The sequence below is a fragment of the Anoplophora glabripennis genome, unplaced genomic scaffold (assembly GCF_000390285.2).
Source record: "Anoplophora glabripennis isolate ALB-LARVAE unplaced genomic scaffold, Agla_2.0 scaffold135, whole genome shotgun sequence".
Taxonomy (NCBI): domain Eukaryota; kingdom Metazoa; phylum Arthropoda; class Insecta; order Coleoptera; family Cerambycidae; genus Anoplophora; species Anoplophora glabripennis.
In genome coordinates, this window is record NW_019416236.1 from 875,513 (window position 1) to 899,548 (window position 24,036).

General features: G+C 31.6%; 1 protein-coding gene across 2 annotated transcripts in view; it reads left to right on the forward strand.

The window, feature by feature from the left end:
• The window catches only part of LOC108906685 (neprilysin-2), an 83,801-nt gene extending 62,964 nt beyond the window's left edge, over positions 1 to 20,837 (forward strand). The window contains exons 7-10 of one of the 2 annotated variants that reach the window (XM_018710017.1): positions 11,034 to 11,274; positions 12,931 to 13,099; positions 13,594 to 13,844; positions 20,171 to 20,837. In XM_018710017.1, coding sequence (XP_018565533.1) covers positions 11,034 to 11,274; positions 12,931 to 13,099; positions 13,594 to 13,844; positions 20,171 to 20,509 — 1,000 coding nt within the window. In that variant the 3' untranslated portion in view covers positions 20,510 to 20,837. Of the gene's footprint in view, positions 1 to 11,033; positions 11,275 to 12,930; positions 13,100 to 13,593; positions 13,845 to 15,857; positions 17,054 to 20,170 lie in introns of those variants that run through there. The other variant, XM_018710016.2, reaches the window with a different exon arrangement.
• Positions 20,838 to 24,036: the final 3,199 nt, after the last annotated feature.

Sequence of the window (24,036 nt, forward strand, 5' to 3'; positions counted from 1 at the left end):
TTTTTAGTAGTTAGTGTCAAAAATGGTTTGCGTGTAGGTATAGCAACTCGGAGTTGATGGATATCGTTTTAATTTATGGTGAAGCATTTGTGTTATGGTGAAGCAAGACAACATTTGTGTTAGTTCGTAGAAACTGAGTACAACGGACCCAAATGTGTTTACACGTTGGTGGATAAAATTTTGAACAATTGTTGTAACATCGGGTATGTCAAATGATTTTATTATTTAAAAACATAAACAACAAATTAATTTTATTAATTAATAAGGGCAAAAGCAGTTGAATTTGCCGATATAAAATATTTGCGATGAAATTCTATTGACATTTCTTTCCTTGCGAAAGTTTTTGCCCGTTTTTATCACACCGCCATGCCGGTCGCATTGTGCTCGGTCAGGTTTTACAGTGGATCAGTTTCCAGTGCCGTGCAGAAGTGTATTTTTAAATCACTTTCGAACTGCCCTTTTTTATTTTTTCTTTACAAAAATGTATTTGTAAGGGTCCCCTGTACATCCAGAATTTTTTTTTGGATAAGTTCTGAATCACCCTGTATATAACCTGACATACTTGTAATTGTAATTGCAAAGATTATTTATATTACGGTGTATTTTGTGTTTCTGTTTAAAAATAATTGCCTCCTTTCACAGCTTCAACTTTTTTATCAGATAAGAGCAGGTTTATCAAAATCAACATCGGTTTTTTGCCGCTAGGACTTCTTTTTGTTTTAAATTTTTTATTTTTCCATTCAATGTGGTAAAATACCAACATAAATTAAAACCAGTGAATAATAATGACAAACAAATAATTTCGTTTCAAAGGTTTTTGAATTTCGCAAAAAATCAAAGATTATAGTTTTAAAAAGTAATTTAACGATTAAATGTACCTACCTAATACATGTTTGTTGAAATCACAAATAAAAAATATTTAATTGTTATAGAGGATGTAATTAAATGCTTGGCTAAATTTTAATGGCGAATTCTATGTCAATTAACGAAAAAAGGTCCTATAAACATGTGTCCGGAAATGTTTCGTTTTTGGGATACAGGATGTTCAAAATTAATGAAAACATTCATTTCTCAAGTTGTAAAAAAACAGTAATGTAAATAATACTTTATTAATACATAGCACGATTAGTTTGAACAATACGTAGTTTTCTTTCAAAAATCATTTGATGTTTTAACACCTGACAATAATTACCTAAAGAATTTTTTCATTTATCTCAATAACGGTAGTAGGAATATTATAACTTTGTAAGTATTCAGCATTATTATTTTCTATTATAACAGTATATTTCACAACAGATCGGAAGAAAAATAATTAGGAGCGATTTTTATTGTAAGTAATCTAAAGAGATTTTTTTTTAATTTTAATATGTAGATACCCTCAAAACCCAATCATTTCTGGACACACCTTTTTAGGGACTTTTTCATTTGCTTACGATGAATAGAGTTCATCGTTAGAGATTAGTTAAGTCTTTCACTACACCCTGTATATCGGTATCAAAATTGACTGTATTTTAAGCAAATTTATTGCTTCACACTGTCTTTTTTCAAGGTTTACCTAATGAAATGTATCGACCATTGATTAAATTAGTTGAAAATCTATTATCTCATTGACAAAAGGTGCATTTTTTTAAAGAAATGATTAAATTCCATGAAATTTATGAAGTAACAGAAAATGCATGCCTAGGAAAACACTATTATTAACGAAATTTATTATTGAAATTAATACAATACAATACCTCAATGAGCATGGATTGTAAAAATAAGGTAATGGCATTTTTTCAATGTAGTGCCAATGATGTGTACGTGTAAACAATAATAATTTCAACTTGTGGTCATCAAGTATGGAGGTCATTAGTCCATGGAGACCTCGCATATGTCCTAGGCTAATCAATACATCAAATGATATGCATATAATATAACAAAGAGGAAAAATGAATATTGTTCTTATGTAAACAAGTAATTGACGGAAATAATATTATATATTTTTTCTAATCACCATTAACAACACTGCCATTAGGTAGACCTTATTTGAAAAACATATGTTCCAGATGTATTTCATGTTGTGAAAAAAATATGGTTTATTTGTTTACCACATTATTATTAATATTCCATATTTAAAAATGTATATTTTTAGAAAATGCTAATTTGGCACTAATTTTATTTGCGAAGGGAAAATAATTTAATTAGATATACAAATTTTGCACTACACTAGTCACTTTTGACATTGTGGGAGGAAAAAATCACTCTGCAGACTAGAACCCATCCAGCTTTGAATTGCATCTCCAATATATAGAGTGTTCTACAAGCTCTATGACAATCTTTGATAGATGGTAGCTCAGTTAATTTCAAACATTTTTTCTTAAATGAACATAGGTTCGATTCGTTTTTGTTTAGAAGTTACAAGCATTTTAAAAAATATGATTTCATATTTCAATCGAAGTAGCCTGATAAATAAAAATGATGGTTGCTATAATAATAATTTATTATTTGTGTCATTTTATTTATTCACTTGAAATTTAGCGTTAAAGTGCCAAATCAGAAATGCATTTATAACTGAAGAGTAACCATGTATTGTCTTTGTATATGGGTATTCTAATGGGAAAGTCAGCGAAACAACCAGAGAATACCGATGAAGATACCCAAATACGGATGGACATCAACTTGCTCACAGTCATTAAACACACCACAGAAATGAGACAACCTCCAAATCCAAAGCCAAAGGCTGTGCGGAAGGGGGCTACACTTGAAAAAAACGCAGACAACCCATCGACATTGCCAGTGCCGGCGCCAGGGATCGAACTCGGACCAGAATAGGAAGTCTAGCCGAGAAAAATGCTTACCACCGCATGCTCGACCGAATACGCTACCGTGAAGGCCATTCAACCTACTGAAGTGAATGTACAAAATGAATAAGATATAATATGCTGTCATTGACAACTGTTCAATAAGTGTTTGGCATATTGCAAGTAATCTTCATTTATCACCGAAATTTGTATGACGTATATTGAACAGAGAAAAAATGTTACATTCGTTTCATCGCTAAAATGTACATGCTGGAGATGCTCTTCAACTATTAGAATTTTATCGCTGGTTACATCAACAACATGCACAAAATGATAGATTCATTTAGTTTATGGTCTGATGAAGCGTGTTTTACTAGGGACGGCATAAATAATAATCATAATAAACATATCTGGGCGTTATAAAATCCATATGCAATTAGATCAAGATGTGGGGCATAATATTGTTCAGAACATGTGGTATCAGCACGATGGTACACTACCACATAGAGGGGACAAGTAACTACTTGTTTAAATGATCATTTCCCAAATAAATGGATAGTTCAACTAGGTCCAATAGCATGGCCACCGCGTTCCCTAGATCTAAATCCTTTGGATATTTAATTATGGAACATATGAAGCAGCTTGTCTGTCATGTTCAAATCAGTAGGTACCCGTCAGCAGTTGCTTGAAATAATTCAGAATGCAGCTAACCAGATAAGAAATTATCCAAATCTCATCCGTCGAGTGACGGAATCTTTATTTATTTCGCCGATGTGAGGCTTGCACTCGAGTCGAGGGTGGACATTTTAAACAATTTTGATAGTCTTAGGATTTGTTAATTTGGTTAATAAATGTTAACTAATGTTTAAACTTTAAACACCAATAATAACATAGCCACACTAAAAAATTGACTTTCGGGCCCAGAGGTCAGAGCATGTTTATTATACGTTTTTTGTGTCGCGGAATCCGAGGTCCATTTAACCCCATCACATCAGGCTTTTTCATAACCTCAAAAAAACCTATAACCTAAAGACTCAAGCTTCCAACGCTAAATCCAATTAACCAAATCCCATAAACGTTTAACCCAATAATATCTCAACCTAATAAGCCCATGAATCCAAACCTGAATAACCCTATAACCCCATAACTAAAGGAATTAATCATATGCAATCTGCATTATTGTAAAATATCACATAACTGAGAACTCCTTGAACACCCAAGTACTCAAACTCAAAAAATTCCCATAACCCTATAACCCCATAACCCCATAACTAATAAATTGAGGATTTCTTAAAAACCTATACACTCAAACCCCAAAACCTCCATGACCCTAGAATTCATAATCCCACGATTCCCTAACCATAACTTTATTACCTTACCATTAAAGAACCGAGTGTTACAGTTGTTCTAGTCTTTTTTATAACTTTAATTTGTAGAACCGTCGTCATTAGCATTCCCGATGTACACCACGAGCTGGTTCCGCGATCGAATTTCGTACATCATATAGCTCTCTAAGAACTTTGAAAAAAAAAAAAATAATTTGCAGACCGTACTATAGATTAATTAAAACTATAAGGTTATGGAGTTATAGGATTATGGGAGTTTTGGGGTTTAAGTACTTGGGTTTTCAAGGAGTTCTCAGCTATGTGATGTTTTGCAATAAGACAGATTGCCTTTGATTTATTCCCTTGGTTATGGGGTTATGGGGTTGTAGGGTTATTGGGGTTTGGGTTCATAGGCTTATTAGGTTGGGATATCATCGGGTTAAATGTTTATGAGATTTGGTTAATTGGATTTAGAGTTGGAAGCTTGAATCTTAAGGTTATATGGTTTAATTGTTCAGAATATCAGTTTTTGAGGTTATAAAAAATCCTGAAGTGGACCTCGAATTAGGATTCAGATTTTTTTTTGTGTAGCTGTGTAATTATTGGTATAACAACCATCATTTTTATTTATCAGGCCACTTTGAAATATGATATTATATTTTTTAAAATGCTTGTAACTTCTAAACAAAAACAAATCGGACCTATGTTCATATAAGAAAAATGGTTTAAATTANCCCCATAACTAAAGGAATTAATCATATGCAATCTGCATTATTGTAAAATATCACATAACTGAGAACTCCTTGAACACCCAAGTACTCAAACTCAAAAAATTCCCATAACCCTATAACCCCATAACCCCATAACTAATAAATTGAGGATTTCTTAAAAACCTATACACTCAAACCCCAAAACCTCCATGACCCTACAATTCATAATCCCACGATTCCCTAACCATAACTTTATTACCTTACCATTAAAGAACCGAGTGTTACAGTCGTTCTAGTCTTTTTTGTAACTTTAATTTGTAGAACCGTCGTCATTAGCATTCCCGATGTACACCACGAGCTGGTTCCGCGATCGAATTTCGTACATCATATAGCTCTCTAAGAACTTTGAAAAAAAAAAAAATAATTTGCAGACCGTACTATAGATTAATTAAAACTATAAGGTTATGGAGTTATAGGATTATGGGAGTTTTGGGGTTTAAGTACTTGGGTTTTCAAGGAGTTCTCAGCTATGTGATGTTTTGCAATAAGACAGATTGCCTTTGATTTATTCCCTTGGTTATGGGGTTATGGGGTTGTAGGGTTATTGGGGTTTGGGTTCATAGGCTTATTAGGTTGGGATATCATCGGGTTAAATGTTTATGAGATTTGGTTAATTGGATTTAGAGTTGGAAGCTTGAATCTTAAGGTTATATGGTTTAATTGTTCAGAATATCAGTTTTTGAGGTTATAAAAAATCCTGAAGTGGACCTCGAATTAGGATTCAGATTTTTTTTTGTGTAGCTGTGTAATTATTGGTATAACAACCATCATTTTTATTTATCAGGCCACTTTGAAATATGATATTATATTTTTTAAAATGCTTGTAACTTCTAAACAAAAACAAATCGGACCTATGTTCATATAAGAAAAATGTTTGAAATTAACCCAGCTACCATCTGTGAAAGTTTATCATAGAGCTTGTAGAACACCCTGTATAACTAAGATATACATATACCCTTTGTTAACTTTGTAGTTATATTTCATCCCACACTCAATATCAATCATTAATGGCAACTATTACCACTTTATAATAAATGATTAATTTATCTATCAATAATAATCTAGGATTACAGCACCTAATTACTATCTGTTATATATTCTTTCTAACGATTCTTTCTAACGAAATCTAAACGTGTTAAAATTTTTGTCAAATAATTCCTAATATTAATCTAATTGTATGAAAACTATACTTAATTGAAACTAAGTTGGAGTTATTAGTTTAGCCAAATAGATTTTAACACTTACTTGATCTCCCTTGTTCAATATAACTGATGGTAGTATAACTAAAAAAATTTCTGGAGGTTGTAAAGCACTGAACTAAAATAAACTCTGTTAAGTCAAATCATTCGATGAGTAGCACACATTCGAGTCAAGTTCACAGTTAATTTTCACACACTTTACACAAGAAAAAAACAAAAATTATAACTCAATTATACGTAATTCTCCGAAACGACGCCCAGTTACACCACATATTTTGACAACCAAAGAAACAAAATACTACAAATTCTGCTCGGATCTATTCCATGTTTTATAAGCTACAAACACTAAACTCAATCTTACCATTACCTCTGCCTAAAGATAAATCATATAATTGTTCACAAACTTGCCACAACATACGGAATTGTAAATATATAAATTGGTTGAGACCTATTTTACACTACTAAAAACTTCAGTGAACAAAAAATGTGCCGGTGGTTTTTACACAATGTTTTGATTGTGTCATGACTTTTGTCGAATTATAACGTTGTAAAGGGCGTTCAGAAAAATGGTTTTGTAATCATTTTTATTTTGAGAGACAACGTGATAAAATAATAGATGTTTTAAGATAAACTTTGAATATGAAACGTTTTTAAAATAAATTTAAATAATTTATTTTAGTTGTACGTTGTTATGTTATATCTTTTGTTGGTCTTTCACATCGGTGATAAATATTTAATTACTAAACTCAAATATATCTAGTTCAACTTATCTAAAGTATAAGTTTTATCAATTCTGTCATTATGACATTGAAATTATTTATTATTTTTTAATTTTGTAGAACTAAAATATAAATAAGTAGGTATATTGAAAAGTTTTAATCCATGAACCGATTGTTTTTCTCGCATAAAAAAAAATAGAGAACCAGAACTTCAAGAAGTGATTTGTTTCCATATTTCACTTAGGATAGGAACAATCGTTAGTAAAATGTGGAAATGAAATGGTCTTCCTGTAGTAGTAGTTTTTACGTGTTCCTCTTTGTCAAGGCTGACGTTGGGACCACAAAAATGTAAGATATTTCTTTCAATTATTAGATACATGATTTACCAATTTTAACACATCAGGTATATGTTTTTATATCAATTAGTTGGGGTGTTGTAACCAATAGAGAATAGTTTTTCGCAATATCAGCAGTAAGTTTTTTTCTTTTCTTTTTGGTATTGAAGAACATTTAGTCTAGGAGCCAGATAAGGTTCCGTGGCCAATCAGAGTGCCACGGCTGCAAACAACTTATTCTTAAGTATTTTGACCCCTGTATCCAAAAAACTTGGTCGCAAAGCCTGAAAGTGGTGAGTTTAATTGCTATTAACAAATTAAATGTTTAAATGGCTGTAAAAAGTTTATTATTATAGCTAGTACAATTTTTTATGCGTTAATAGTTACGTTTGCTCATAACAAACATATATTTTTTTGAAAATTAACAAAGATTAACTTTAACCAAAGTTATTGCTTTAGTGCAAATATCTTACATTTCCCGCGTCCGCGCGCACAAATTTTACCATATCTCTGGTTCTATTGGATGGATTGAGACGCACGACATCTCATTTTAAAGCATGAACCTTATTTTACAGGATAGGTAAATTCCATTTATTAATTTATTTATTTAACAATTAATGGTAGCTTAGAAAGTTGTGAAATTTCAACGAAAATGCTGGTTTTATTTGTTTATAAGGCTTTTTTTTATTATTCAACTTCGATGAAATGCTAAAACAGTTACCGGATATTGTTCCTCGCATCCTAGCAATCATTTCATGCCTTATAGTTATTAGCTTTTCTTTATCAAAACCCGTGAGGAGACGCGCGTACGTCGAGAACGATGTACGCGCGATTGATTGAAAGCTCAGAGTGCAAGAGCACGAGTGTTATAAACTTTTATTATTAAGAAGTGACCAAGACTAAATAATAAAAAAGCATTAACAATTGATTTTAATTACCGATATTTATAAGATTTACATAAATAATAACAGCAATTGTTTAAAGATTTTAATTAATTTATTTCTTTTTTTATAATGGGCTCATTATACACATTTTTGCAGGTGCCTTGCCTTTGACAATATTTAATTTCTGCAGCCACATAAACACATGATCTTCTAGAGCATACTTTACATGTGCAATTAGTGCTGAGTTCATCTGGTGGAGGAAGCAATATTTATATCTTTTTTGGAGCAAGCATATCTCCATTATCTATCCAGCCAAACATGTGTGGGGTCTGACTTTGCAGCGTGGTTATTAAAACAATTTACCTGATTTTAAACTATATACACCTTAAAATGTGAAGTTGTATTGCCGCACTTGTAGGAGGCAGCTCTTCTATTAAAGCGGATTTTGAACGGCGATAAGACCATACTCGTAGGTCATCAAACTTCTTACAGGTTGTACCTCTCTTTACGACTTTAACTAAATATTCTTCTACCATACTATTTGCTTCGATAGTGGTTTCAGAATAATCTATAAAATGAAACTTCGCATTTTTAAATATTTAAACTACCGGTTATATGATTAATTTTATTAATGCCTTCACAATGAAATTTACAATGGACTACATTTTACCTTTTCCAAAAATTTATCAAATAGTTTGTAGGATCTCCTTGCAAAGCCGAATGGTGTTTGTAATCGTTGTTTAATAGATTAATATCAAAAACATATAAGTATATAATGCACTTGCACGCAGAGCTTTCGATCGAGCGCGCGTACATGGCTCTCGACGTACGTGCGTCTCTTCACGGGTCCAAGAGAATTAAGCTCAAAACCTTCGAGATATGGCTGTTGCTTGACGTAGATTAGATATTAGTAAAAATTGGTCGAAAATGATATAAACAATGAAAATATAAGGTTGCGCCAAGAAAAAAAGTTGTGCTATTTGCAGAAAAAATTAAAAACTGCAAAAATACTCAAAAACCACGTGTTTTTCCTAACATTTTCCAATATAACTTCTTAAATATGCAATTTACAGAACAAATTATTACTGATGAAATTATTTGTTATGAAATTTGCTATAAGACAGAATTGTTTTGATACCTGCGCATTTCATATTTTTGTTGCTAGATAGCCAAAACAGCGTGAGAAAGTGATGAAAATCGAGGTAATTTTGAAGCATTCAACTAATAGGTAAGAAATTGTCCAATTCTACTATAAATGTAGATGTAACTACTTTAAAGAATTACAAAACGAAATCCCAAAACCCGATCGAAATCGGTCTAATATTTTTGGTATGAGACAATTTGTTACTAAATTTTAGCGCGAAATGTCGTTTTTTTGCGTCAGTGCTGAGGTTAAAGTTAGGCATTTTAATTGGCGCTGATTTTTTTACACATACTTGGACTCTTTAACTATCATATAGAATCATTGTAATATTAATTTTCTTTTTTTTTAATAATTTTTGGAGCGATTTTAAAAATTCGAAAAATTTTGACTTTATAAACAAATACTTTCGTGAAGCGGTTTTGCGGGTTGGAATATATACCAAAGTACTAAAAAATAGTTCTCGGAAAGACGCTTAACTTGAAAAAAAGAACGTTCAAATCGGTCACATAAGTTCCGAGATATCAAGTGTCAAAGTCAACAAGCGTTAGCTGCAAAACTATGCATAATGTAACAACAACAAAAATTGAATTTGGTAGGTTTTTTAAGAACTTTTCGTATGTGCTTTTATAAATATTATCGCACGTGTGCTTTTTATATGAAAATTCAATGAATATCGCCAAACCGACCATTTGAGCCGCAAAACCGGGGGGAGGGGATGAATTATAGAAATTGAAATCGCGTTCAAAAAGAGCGCGCGCGCTTCGGCGTTCAGTATCTCGGCTTCTATGGCTCCGATTTTGATGATTTTTTTTTAAATCGATGTAGAAAAATGAGAGGNTTACCTATCAGTTAAACGCTTCAAAATTACCTCGATTTTCATCACTTTCTTACGCTGTTTTGGCTATCTAGCAACAAAAATATGAAATGCGCAGGTATCAAAACAATTCTGTCTTATAGCAAATTTCATAACAAACAATTTCATCAGTAACAGTTTTTTCTGTAAACTGCATATTTAAGAAGTTATATTGGAAAATGTTAGAAAAACACGTGATATTTGAGTATTTTTGCAGTTTTTTATTTTTTCTGCAAATAGCACAACTTTTTTTCTTGGCGCAACCTTGTATTTTCATTGTTTATATTATTTTCGACCGATTTTTACTAATATCTAAACTACGTCAAGCAACAGCCATGCCAATGTGTAATTCTCCTGGACTATATAGCATGAAATGATTGTTAGGATTCGAGGGACAATATCCGGTAACTTTTTTGGCTTTTCATCGAAGTTGAATAATAAAAAAAGCCTTATAAACAAATAAAACCAACATTTTCGTTGAAATTTCACAACTTTCTAAGCTCAATCCGTCCAATAGAACCAGAGATATGGTAAAATTGCTGCGCGCGGAGACGGAAAATGTAAGATAATTTGCACTAAATTTGCAATAACTTTGATTAAAGTTAATCTTTTTTTAATTTTCAAAAAAATATATATCTGTTATGAGTAAACGTAACTATTAACGCATAAAAAATTGTACTAGCGATAAAAATAAATTTTTTACAGCCATTTAAACATTTAATTTGTTAATGACAATTAAACTGACCACTTTCAGATTTTGGATTCAGGAAGCCAAAATACTTAAGAATAAGTTGTTTGCAGTTGTGGCACTCTAATTAGCCACAGAACCCTATCTGGCTCCTAGACTAACTGTATGATTTAATTCTATAAGATTTAAAAAAAAAGTTGAATTTGAATTAGATTTACAATAAAGTACAAAAATATTGAAATTTAATTTAACTATTTTAGCCAGATGTTTGAACAAAATAAGTAGGTATATAAATACCATACATAGGTGACGGTCTTTTTATTCAATTTACAGTTTGTCCATCGCATCTGGAGCTTTATACGTCCGAAAATATTTCAACGAAGAAGCTAGACAGAACGCCAAGGAAATGGTAGCGGATATCAGGGCGGAATTCCAGGACATCTTGAATAATGTAGATTGGATGGACGACGAGACCAGGCAAAACGCTTTGGATAAAGCAAAATCTATGGCCACCCATATCGCTTATCCCGATGAATTATTGGATGATAATAAGCTGGAAGAATTCTACGATGGGGTGAGATAACAATAATATCAATAAATCAGTTCTATTTCATTTAGCTTGATACTTTATTTTTATTGTGTTAGTATGTAAAAGTACCTAACAGAAGTGTGTTACCTTGGGATTACGATCACTTTATCTTTTTTATTTATTGACCGGTTCTAACGAAGATAGACCTCTTGATTGCGTGTCGAAATTATGTCATAAGACTCATAAGGATCATTTAATATTTCCAAGACACGCCCAACTACGACTAGTTTTAGAGTGCACAAATTCTAGAAGTATTATTAAAGATTATTGTCTTTCAAGGAAAAAATTACAACGGATTCTTACGGGGGTAGCCTGAACCATGAACACACTAATTTTTTAGTACCATTCTCATATACAGGGTGCTTCTATAACTCTAGTAATAAAACGGAGAAGTATCTAAAATAAAATTTTCATCAAATCAATTTCATCACTCATTTACTTAAGCACAATAAAATATACCTTCTACTTTTAAGTTAAAAAAATACAAATCTACTTTTAAAAATAATAACTAATTTTTGAAAATAAAAAAATTTTTTTTAATGTTTAAGGTGGGTTAAACTGGTACAACCCCTAGTACAACTAGCTGTTGTACAAGGTGTTGTGAGTATAATTCAATGCCGGTCGGGGCATATAGCCAGCGGAGTAGTTGTTTCTCGCAACACTGGCAATTTAAAACATTTTATTTTCTCCTAGTTGGCGACGGTCATGCAAATAAGTAGGTACCTGGCAAATTTTAGCAGGTCGCTTCCTACTAGTAGTGGCCATGTGAATGGAGTAGTTGGGAAGTAGCACGATAGATGGAATCATTTACGCTCTGTGTATGAAAAGAATACTTCACTCTTAATAAACTAGGTGGAGAAAATTCTTATACCTCACAAAACAAAGTTAAAGCAGTGAACTTTCAGTAAGACCACCGTGTTCTAATACAATTTTTTTTATATGTCGTCTGTTAGCGTTTTTTGTTGTTCGTTTATTGTTTTTTTAATGCACCCCACACCCCACAGAAAATTAGAAAGAAGCCGACCGGTGTATATTTAAAAAATGTCAAGAATTTAATTTGGTAGGTATAATTTTTATTCGACAAGCTTTTTTGTATTGGTCTGGTAATATTACCAGAGCATTACAAAAATGTTCTACAGGCCACCCTGAATAAGAATTTGTTGGAATTTTTTCCTTAAAAGAATCCCTAATAATATTTTTTTCTAATTTTGCACCAGAAAAGTAATTGTGCTTGGGTGTGGCTTCGAATTATAAAATGGTTGGAATATATTTTCGACGTGCTTTTAAAATCTAACAAAAAAGGTTCGTTACGGTTGGTCAATAAATAAAAAAAATTACAGATATGGATAATCCTTAAATGGAATAAACTTAAACTACACTATATAATACACTGTAGTATATTTATATTGGAATATGGAAATTAGAGGTGAAAAGACTTTTTCATGATTGTTATTGAGTTTTCGAAATTCAGTTGTCATATTACATTTTTAAACAAATCAATTATTATCATTGATACTGCGTTTTCTGCCTAACTTTTGAAAGATCGTGGAGCCATCAAGAATAATTTTGGGAAAAAGTTAACTTTTGGTTTATTTTGGTAGGAGTATAAAATACACATTATGAAACATACTTTTATTGTAGTTGGAACTGGATCCTGAACAATACATGAGGTCCATTCTGAATCTAACACTGTTTGGTACACGATTTTCCTTCAAACGTTTAAGACAACCTGTGAACAAAACTGACTGGATTACTCATGGCAGACCAGCAGTCGTCAACGCTTTCTATTCATCAATTGAAAACAGCATCCGTAAGTAAAAACTAAGACCTAATTCTTAAATTTCACCAAAGTCGTTTCTAAATTGACAGGTTAAACACCAGCAGTTTTCTTAAAAGATTTGTCTCATTCTGAAACGCAAATTCCTTTTGTTTGTGGATATGTTCGAGTTGAGAACAAACCTGAAACATTAATATACCTAAAACATGCATCTTGCTTCTGAACTGACTGAAACAAGTACAAATCAGCGTATTTATCTTTAGGTTTAATAATAGTTTGAAGTTGCAGTTGCTCTTACGTTTTCCTCAGCATATAATTAACATATTAAGCATAAGCACAATGGAATTTATGGGACAGGATCCACTAGATTTGATTCGGCAAATCAACTCCATTAGACTACTCCGCTGGTGTTTGACCAATATATGGTTATAAGCTTTAGCAGCTGATTGCAATCAGAAATACCTCTGAATAATACCTAAACCGTGAATTATCCTCTTATACACATATCAAAAACTTTCATCTTCTAGAATTTCCCGCTGGAATCCTCCAAGGTGTCTTCTTCAACGCCGACCGTCCAAGATACATGAACTACGGTGCCATTGGTTTCGTAATTGGGCACGAAATCACCCATGGTTTCGACGATCAAGGAAGACAGTTCGACAAAAATGGTAACCTGGTGGACTGGTGGCAAGAAGGAACCAAAAAGGCTTTCGTTGAAAAGGCCCAATGCATCATTGATCAGTATGGAAACTATTCAGTGCCCGAACTCAAACTTAATGTAAGTTTTGAATATTTTTTTTGCGTAGCGATGGTAGTGGAAAATATTTAGGGAAATATTCTGGACAGAGAATTAATTCTGGTCTTTCCATTCACGTGCTCATTCCAGTTTAATTTCCTAGGTATTTGTAGTTGTAACAGTATTTTGTGTAAGCTTGGTTTGTCTTAGATGTCTTTACCGCTATTAATATTAGAAAACGTTATACTGACCATTATTATACGTTGAAAGCTTTATTGCGTTGGTTTAAATATAGATGTAGTTTTCATATTTTGCAAATTTGCTTAGTATTTTTTTGCTAACAAGTATTTTAATTTGTATTTATTAATACGTTTTATAGTTTTGTTGGCACACTGTATTTTTATTGTACGCACTTTATTTACTTTTATCAATTTAATTACAGCATTTAGTAAAAAAAAGTTATTAAATAACCAATAGAAATTTACAACATTGTACATGATTGCTATATACATACTGGAATCTAGGAGTACATCGCTCTTGCAACCCGACAATATTAATTTGTATTTTTTTAAGAGACTATTTCCTTTCATGAAGGGTAGAAAGGGTACCTATCAGATATCCTTCTTTTTATTTCATCTCAATTATCTCATGGCTTGTTCAATATTTCTCTTAGTATATCCACTCCTTCTGATTATAAGTGACGTAATTTCTCGTCTAAGTGTTCTGTCTCGTAGATGGTACGCGCTTGACACCTTAAAGTGTTTCTGGGCAGGATGCTGATGAAACTCAACATTCAGAAACAATACATGTGGATTTGGTTTGCTTCAAATGCAATGTCCATTCTGTGTTGTTTTATTTGTAAGATGCATGATAAATGTATTATCGACATATCCATAGCGACACTATGAAAGTTGTTGATTGTAGGGTCTTCTACTCTAGCGCTTTCATGCAGGTATTTGCCAAGGACTTGCTTAAAGATAAAACAAATCTCTAAAGGAGGAGGTCCATCTGTTGTACACTTTTGACCTCTTTCTAATCTTGTTGGGCAAAAAGGAATAGTATATAATAAAGGTGGTCTTCTTTTGTTTTCTTCGAAATTTTAATTATTGTGTTTTAATTTGGTTCTATTATTCTTCACTTGCGACTGTAAAACCGGAATAGAAGCAAGATTCCAATAAATACAAAGTATGTTCAACAGCTACGTGTTCAGACGATTTCTAGTGTGCGTTTAGTTTATGGACACTTGAAAGTTAATAGTGATAGAGAGTTTTCTATGCACTTGTAATAAGGTTTACGTATAATTCTTTGGGAACTCCTTCTACTTCCTATTCAACATTATTGAACGGATATTTTTTTCCCTCTGTTCCATCAGGTTCTTCAAATTACCGATATACTTTGTTATGTCCATGGTAGTAGTTCTATTTCCTTGATTTAGCACAATTACTTTCTAGATATTACAGAATGTAACTCTTTCTAATCTTGTTGGGCAAAAAGGAATAGTATATACTAAAGGTGATCTTCTTTTGTGCTCCAGGAAATTTTAATTATTGTGTTTTAATTTGGTTCTATATTCTTCACTTGTGACTGTAAAACCGGAATAGAAGCAAGATTCCAATAAATACACAAAGTATGTTCAACAGCTACGTGTTCAGACGATTAGTAATACAAATTAAATGTATATGAAATATTTTGGTGTCTAAAGTAACAACAAACCTCACCTAGTGTTTAAATAAAAATTCAAGAAGTATTTAATGCTGGAATTTACATATTAGTCGTTCTGTTTTCTTCTTGTTACACATTTATCTTTTAAAGTAGCTATATCTAAATAGGAATGCAAAAGATGAAAAAAAATATATATTTCAAAGCAGTTCCTATGCATCGTTGAATTGCAACACTCTACATGTTGCTTTTTTTAGAAATTTGCTGAAGATAGAATGACCACTAGAACATAAATTCACGTGAAATGATGTTCAGTATAACGATGTGATCTGCATCCGGCATGAAATATGCATCCGGTAATCCACTAACACTCATTCGCTTAAATGTTACTTTCAGTTGAACGGCATTAACACACAGGGAGAAAATATCGCCGACAACGGCGGTATAAAGGAGGCGTATTTAGCTTATAATAGATGGGTAGACAGAAATGGTGAAGAACCGTACTTGCCTGGTCTTAGGTACACAGGTCGACAAATGTTTTGGGTGTCCGCAGCCAGTATCTGGTGCTCGGAAACGAGAAACGAAGAACTGCAACAGTTAATAGTGACCGACGAACACGCGCCAGACAAATATAGGGTCATTGTTCCGTTGTCTAACATGGAATACTTCGCGAAAGATTTCAAATGCCCAGTCGGGTCGAAGATGAACCCTGAGAAAAAGTGTAGCATTTGGTAGAAACTTATGTAAATTGAACACGCTTCAATTTCTGATTGTGTAGAGTAGAACGTAAAATACCGCACACACACTAAAAAAATATCATGAAATCTCTCGAGCTAGAAAACAATACACAATATGAGATAAAATTTTGATAAGGGTCACGTTGTAGGAAATATAACTTGGGAAAAGAGTGAGTGACTGAGTAGGTACTTAATTTAAAGTTATTAAAATAAAAACGTGGAATAAAATAACTTTGGAATATTTATTATAAGTATAAATGTTTTGATCGAATAGGAAATAAACTAAGACACTTTTTATATTCGAAACTTCTGGGCAATTTAAATCTTTTTAAATCGTAGATTGGCTTTATGTTCGACAAAATTTATGAAGAGAAGCGGACACTTTTCTCAGTGCGCTGTTGTGTATATAAAATTTTGATGATTCACGTGATGCTCCAGCACATTTTCGTCCTTATTTTCGATAGTTCCAGTATAGGAAGTACAATCAAAATTTATTATGAACTAAAAACCATTATTATTTAAAAAAGAAACCTCAAATTATGCTGCATACGCCAGAGCTAAATGCCAAAGCCAAAGCTAAAATCTTAGCTTTGGTTGTCTTTAAATTATTACATAAAGATTATTTTATTATAGTCTATTTTTATAAGATTTCTTTTATAAAGAAGTACGCAAATTTTTTTCTTATTGGAGCTATCTGAAATAACGCTAGTGTCACAAGATCGACATCTCTGTACGTATTTTACCTCACACTTTTTATTAGGCATAATTGTACATATTTAGTTGTTAACAGTATATAAGTTTTGTAAAATTATTTTATTTATATTTAGGTATGTTTAATAAAAACTAGTTTTTATAGCTGTTACTTTGATTTAGTTGGAAGAGGTGTGTGGTGTTTTAATAATTTTTAGGTGGGAAATTTGATTGGAATTGGAGATGGAAGTTGAAGGTAGCGGGTAAACAAGTATGTATGATTTCCGTAGTATTTACTAAGGGCATGTACTTACTGCATCCTAACATTCTAACTAAACTACCGACCGACGGTTTATTTTATTTTTAGATGTGAATGAGGTATAACCAGTATAATTAATTAACATTTTTTTTATTAACACAGGTGAAGAATTGTCCCCACTAAACATTATGATTTAATTTTATCTGCTCTTTATCTTTCTAGGATTACAGAAAAATATTTGATAGGGTCTAAAGTAAATCTGAACAGTTATATAAATTTGTACGAAGTCTTCAGTTAGCGATTGAAGATAGTTAAGTAGAGAAAGCTTTACATAGTTTTATTAAATCTAATTTTTGATGTACTCCTGTATTATTCTTTAGGGTCTAAAGTAAATCTGAACAGTTATATAAATTTGTACGAAGTCTTCAGTTAGAGACTGAAGATAGTTAAGTAGAGAAAGCTTTACATAGTTTTATTAAATCTAATTTTTGGTGTACTCCTGTATTGTTCTTTACTTTTTATTTTTATAAGACCCCTTAGTATTTAGTTCGGATAGTTTGTAAAGACGAACTCAATCGTATATAAAAAAGTCATTTTCAAGATAATAAACAAAAACAAGGTGGTCGATACAGATGCATTTTATCCCTTCCTATTTCCACCAAAATTAATCAATGTAAAGAAATTGCATTTTTATTGAAATTAATTATTGCAGAAAATTTCTTCGTAACAAAATGGTGCTTATGCAACACAATTAACAAATAATTTAATGAGATTATGGGACTTAACAACCATTTTGAGTAATAACATATTGCTATTTTCATTATCGTTATCTTGAGTTCATTCATGCTTTAGTTACTGAGATACAGGGTGGGCTATTAGTGTGAGAAAGTAAAATAACTCTCTTGTAATTCATAATACTGAAAAAAGTTTATGTAAACGTTGTACAAAATCAAAAAACCTAAAGAACAAAATAAATTTGAAACACAGGATAAACATATGGATTTCTGAGAAAATTCTATATATGGCAATATAAACAGTTTAACATTTTAGTACGGAGTTACCAAGTTATGTAGAATTTTTCGAATTTTGGAAAAAAAACATGACCTCGAAGAAGTTGTATTAACTTTCAACTACTAACACTTTGTAGCAAAAATATTTGACAGGGTTATAGGCAAATGTTAAGCAAAGACTATTAGCTAATATCGATATTTTATACAGGACATTTTTTATAATACGATCATTTTAAGAAAGTTCAAATTTGACGTTCTAAAATTTTTCAAATGGAACACCCTGTATTTTATTGTTCTATTTTATTCACATATCAGTCCACTTCAACTTTTATTAAGTATGTTCTACACCCAAAGTTGTTAGTTTTAGGATATAGCAACATTTCTGGAAAAACCTCATTTTTATTATTTTCGGTCTCACGAAATGTCTGGAAAAAACTGTCACATAGTGTCAACTTATCAGTTCATAATTTATCATTCCATTTTGGGTTAATTTTATTAGTTAATAGGTATTTATTTGTGGTCCACCCTGTATATAGAAAGAAGAACATAACAAATAACGTAAAAATAAATGTTATTGACAGTAGGTACTTGATTACTATATTTCAAATTTTAATTTTATTTCATCTTTATCAGAAGAGTTTAATTATTGTATTCACAAAAATCAGATGTATTGAACTTTTTCAAAATTATTTATATCTATATTAACAACAAAGGTTCTTTTTTCAAAGTAACATATAACTAATTTTTTTAGATAAAGATTAAAAATAAATGATGATTTAGAAAAACAACCGTAATCAATCTGTAGTCATACACAGAGTGTCCGGAAGAGAACTATAAATAAACCGATTTAGATCAAGTTGTCTTCCTTAAAAAACTACGGGCGTCCAAAGAAATTATTTTTATTCCTTTTTTAAGATAACTAATCATTTAAAAAAATATTTTAATAAAATTTGATTGGTGGAGAACTTTTCGTGTTTACTAAGATAAAGGGGTTATTGCAGTTTATTCCGATAGATGTTGACCTGTGAATGAGGGTAAATTGGCCTAACTCGTAAAAAATATTGAATTAATCTACGTATTTAGCAGAATTTAATTAAATGAGTGTAGAACATTCCCAAATTCTTAGCGGTCCATAATTGGTGACTGATGTAAAAACTGAAATCCTTTATTTTCTGGAGCAGTGGATTGTTAGCATTATGCAACAATATACCATTTTTAAAAGTAAATATAGTGGTATTTTAAACACCATCTACATTTTCTCAAAATAATATAACCGAAAACAAGTACGTTTAAGAAAATCTATATTTTAGGTAAAAAATATATTCAGCTGCTCAAATTTCGTTAAAGTACATATTTTTAAAAGTGATCCAAGAATGCTACCCCTTGAATATGGCCCATTGGACATCCCCTATATAAAATATTTAAAAAAAATAATTCAACGTACAAAAATAAATGAATTCAACATAACTTCAGTAACAAACGTTATTATTGTTGTTTTTACTGTTAAGTATCCCTTGGACGTTTTAACTAATCAACCATTTACTTTTTATGTTAGGGTTTAAAAAAGCTTCAATAATATTTTGCTATTTGGTTGCACTAAAACAAAACACATACAATTATATCTCCTTACCTCAGTCAAATGTAGCCTTAATATTGTTATTATTACTAGTTCTTATTTTGGAAGATAAATGAGTGGATAAACTGAATTTTATTTAATTGACCACTTTTGCTGATTACAAATCACCTGATAATTCAAAACTCATTCACAACTGAATGTATACACAGTAAAGACTTACATTCAAAACTAAATAAGTAGCATTAATGGTATTATAAAATATGCACTTAATCTTTTAGGTATATTTTTCTGGTCAACATTTTTTCTTACATTCATTTAGTTAAACGCAAAGTAACGCTAAATCCAATTTAAAAAACTTTTGCGATCCTCGTTTGTCTTCAATTATGCAAACTTTTTGAAGCCTCTTCAATTTCAACTCATTTTCTAATGTGTTATAGCTAAATGGTATAAATACTCAAGGAGAAAATATCGCCGACAACGGTGGAATAAAGGAAGCCTATTTGGCCTACAACAAATGGGTTAAGAGGAACAAGGTAGAACCTAAACTACCCGGCTTAAAGTACACCCCCAATCAAATGTTTTGGATCTCCGCGGCCAATACCTGGTGCTCGAAATACAGGCCTGAGTCTCTGAAACTTAGGATACTCACCGGATATCATTCCCCTGGAAATTTCAGAGTTGTCGGACCTTTGAGCAACTCCGAATACTTCGCCAAAGATTTCAACTGTCCCGTTGCTGCGAAGATGAATCCAAAGAGTAAATGTCGCGTTTGGTGAAAATGATGTGATCTTATTTGTAATAGGTTTAGTGAAGAGGTGTCTAAAAAAACAAAGCTTTTTATTCTGGCATTTTACAAAGATTTTTTGTTATTAAAACTGGTTGCAACTGGCCGAAGCTGAATAAATACCCATTTGACTGTAATGAATGTAGCAGCAGTATGGCCTTGTCCCTTTAAGGGATTTTTATTTAACAAAAGACACCCACTACTACCATATCCTTCCATATTCTTATATTATTAGTGTTGTTATACAACTGTATAGATTACGTGTTATTTAATTTTTTATTTATAAGGTATACAATTTTTTAAATAAAAATTTTTACCAAGATACTTTTTTAGTTAAATAGAAGTAAGTAGGTACTTATTTTATTTATTTATTTTAGAGTTTAGTAATACTACAGGTTATCCACCAACAGTTTCCACTAATTTGCTAATAAATGATGGAACATATCTTAATCTACCAAATGCATAAAAATATAGAATATAGAACCAGTAGAATAATCAGTTTGAGTTATTTTGCCAGTCAAAACATTATTATAGTGGAAACAATCATCTCACATATTACCGCGAGATTAATTTAAAATATTCTCTTTTATTGAATTACAACATATTTTTGTTGGCCTGGCGTCTGTCATCGTTCTTCATTTNTTTAGTAATACTACAGGTTATCCACCAACAGTTTCCACTAATTTGCTAATAAATGATGGAACATATCTTAATCTACCAAATGCATAAAAATATAGTTGAACAGAAGAGAGAGAACACAGTACAACAAAATAACACACGCGCACGCGCGCGCGCACCCCCCCCCCCCCCACACACACACCCTCTCTCTCTCATACACACACACACCCTCTCTCTCACACACACACACACAGTGAAATTTAAATGAATTAAAAGGCGTACAATTGCAATTCTAAACGTTTCAAATAATTTCTAAACCATTTTTAATAAATCACATTTCCAATTATCTTAAAAACTGTTGAACTACTATCATTATCATTACAAAAAATATCTCAATAGTCCATATATATACATGCATTTATCATATTTTCGCTTGGACTCAAATAACGATTTAACTCTCTATTGAAAACTGCTTCTTGAAAAATTTAATTTTATCTTAATAAATCTAAATCGTTTTGACCCATTAAACTGAATGCGATACGCTGATGCATGTGTATAAATGTCAGGTAAGGAATAATTGCATTTGCAGAAAGTGGAGAGATATACTTGTCTTCCGTTCTACAGACTCAGTTAGAATCTTTGTAATTATGCCTATTGAATTTATAAACAGGAAAATCTAAAGTGAGTGTTACAGAATTTTGATAGAGTTATGTTATTGATTATTTTTTGGTATTTTAAAAACCAGTAGAATAATCAGTTTGAGTTATTTTGCCAGTCAAAACATTATTATAGTGGAAACAATCATCTCACATATTACCGCGAGATTAATTTAAAATATTCTCTTTTATTGAATTACAACATATTTTTGTTGGCCTGGCGTCTGTCATCGTTCTTCATTTGAATTTCAACATTGAACCAAATAACGTGTTGGTATATTATCAGTGGATGAAATCAGCAATAAAATCAACGAAAATGTATGTCAAAATACTATGACATACAACGTAATGGTTTGGGAAGAATTTCTATAATTTTGCGTGGAAACGGGATACAAATTGGAAGATACTACACCCATCACAAAACTGGCCGACATTGAAAAGCTCTATGAATGTAATATGGAAACACGTAATGAAGAAGACTATTTTTCTTAGAAGACTAAGAAGACTATTAGAGATTATTAAAACAACGTGTAATAAAACTGCAAATTAACGCAATATATGTACTATACGATAATTTAACAAAAGATTCCACCACTTTAAAGATATCGCATTTAAAAGGGAAATGCTAAAAACATAAAGCATAAGTTACTACAAAAGAAACCTTAAAATATAAATAAAGTTCTGCAATTCTAAGTAAAAACGGAAATGATAAAATGTGAAGACGGGAACGCATGCGCGGTGAAGGGAGTTCCAAATATTTAGTGCATTATTTTCAAGACGAAACGAACAATACGGATTTGGCCCTTGGAAGAAAGCAGTACAATCAATAAATAAAGACAAAGATGTGCTAACAGTAAAAGGTTCATTCCAAATACCCAAAACCCTGATATTTATCCTATTCTATTGCTGAAGAAATTACCAACTATGCGGACTGCAAGCATTAAAACTGATAGGCTTTTTCTAACTGTGAACATAATTTGGTACAAGAATATGCCGATTGGGGTAAACATAATGGCAAAATGTGTGGAGGAATCTGCAGACACAGATACGATAGGAGTAGACAATAAAAAAAATAAAATTACTAGCCATTTTCATATTGACAAAGCAGGTATCAATGAGCAGCATATTGTAAATATTCTGGATCACAGATAAAAGAAAATGAGAATGCAATAACGTTTAACACGATCGAACAAAACAATGTTGTTCAAATGTGGTTAGGCAAAAATAATTTTATAAAGACAACCCTTGAGTAACCCCTTTGTAGTTAGGGTTTCTCAGGTGAGAAAACGATCCAATAAACAGAGCAAGGACGAAAATAACGTCACAAATAAATAATTTCAAACAAAATAAAAATGGAGTTTATCTGAAATTATTTTTTAAATTTCTAAACAAGTGTTTTAATATTTTGGGCTAATCAGATGTAGCTTTTATTAAAAACAACAATGAGGAACTATAAGTGCCGATTTTTCGAATTATTATATAAATTTATTTACTTAGTTAAACATACATTGTACATACATACAATTTTTCTGGGGTAGATATAGATTTAATAGCTAAAAATATTTATTTAGTAGATAGTTAGAGATAGAAAACCCTCCCGAAAAGTATGTATTTTAAACTATACAGGGTGATTCACAACATCCAAAAAAATTTGGAAATAGATGCGGCATGAAAAATGGAGTCAATATCTTAAAAAAAAATTTGTAAAATCCTTATAGTTTCCGAGAACAAAATTATTGAAGTTGTAGTACATTGAACCGTTACATAGCTGAACAACTGTAGCCATTCGCGATACGCGTGGAAAGCCACGTGACCTCAGCGACTCCGAATACTAAAATCCGATTTTACAATCGTCGTTGCGTTACTGTTTACTTGTTATCTGTGGTGTTTACAATAGTTTTTTAGTAGTTAGTGACAAAAATGGCTTGCGTGTATAGCAACTCGGAGTTGATGGATATCGTTCTAATTTATAGTGAAGCAAGACAACATTTTGTATTATGGTGAAGCATTTGTGTTATGGTGAAGCAAGCAAGCAAGTCAGTTCGTAGAAACTGAGTAAGACGGACCCAAAATGTGTTTACACGTCGGTGAATAAAATTTTGAACAATTGTTGTAACATCAGGTATGTCAAATTATTTTACTATTTAAAACCACAAATTAATTTTATTAATTAATAGTAACAATAACGGCAAAAGCAGCTGAATTTCCTGATATAAAATAGGTGCTATAAATTTCTATTTATTTA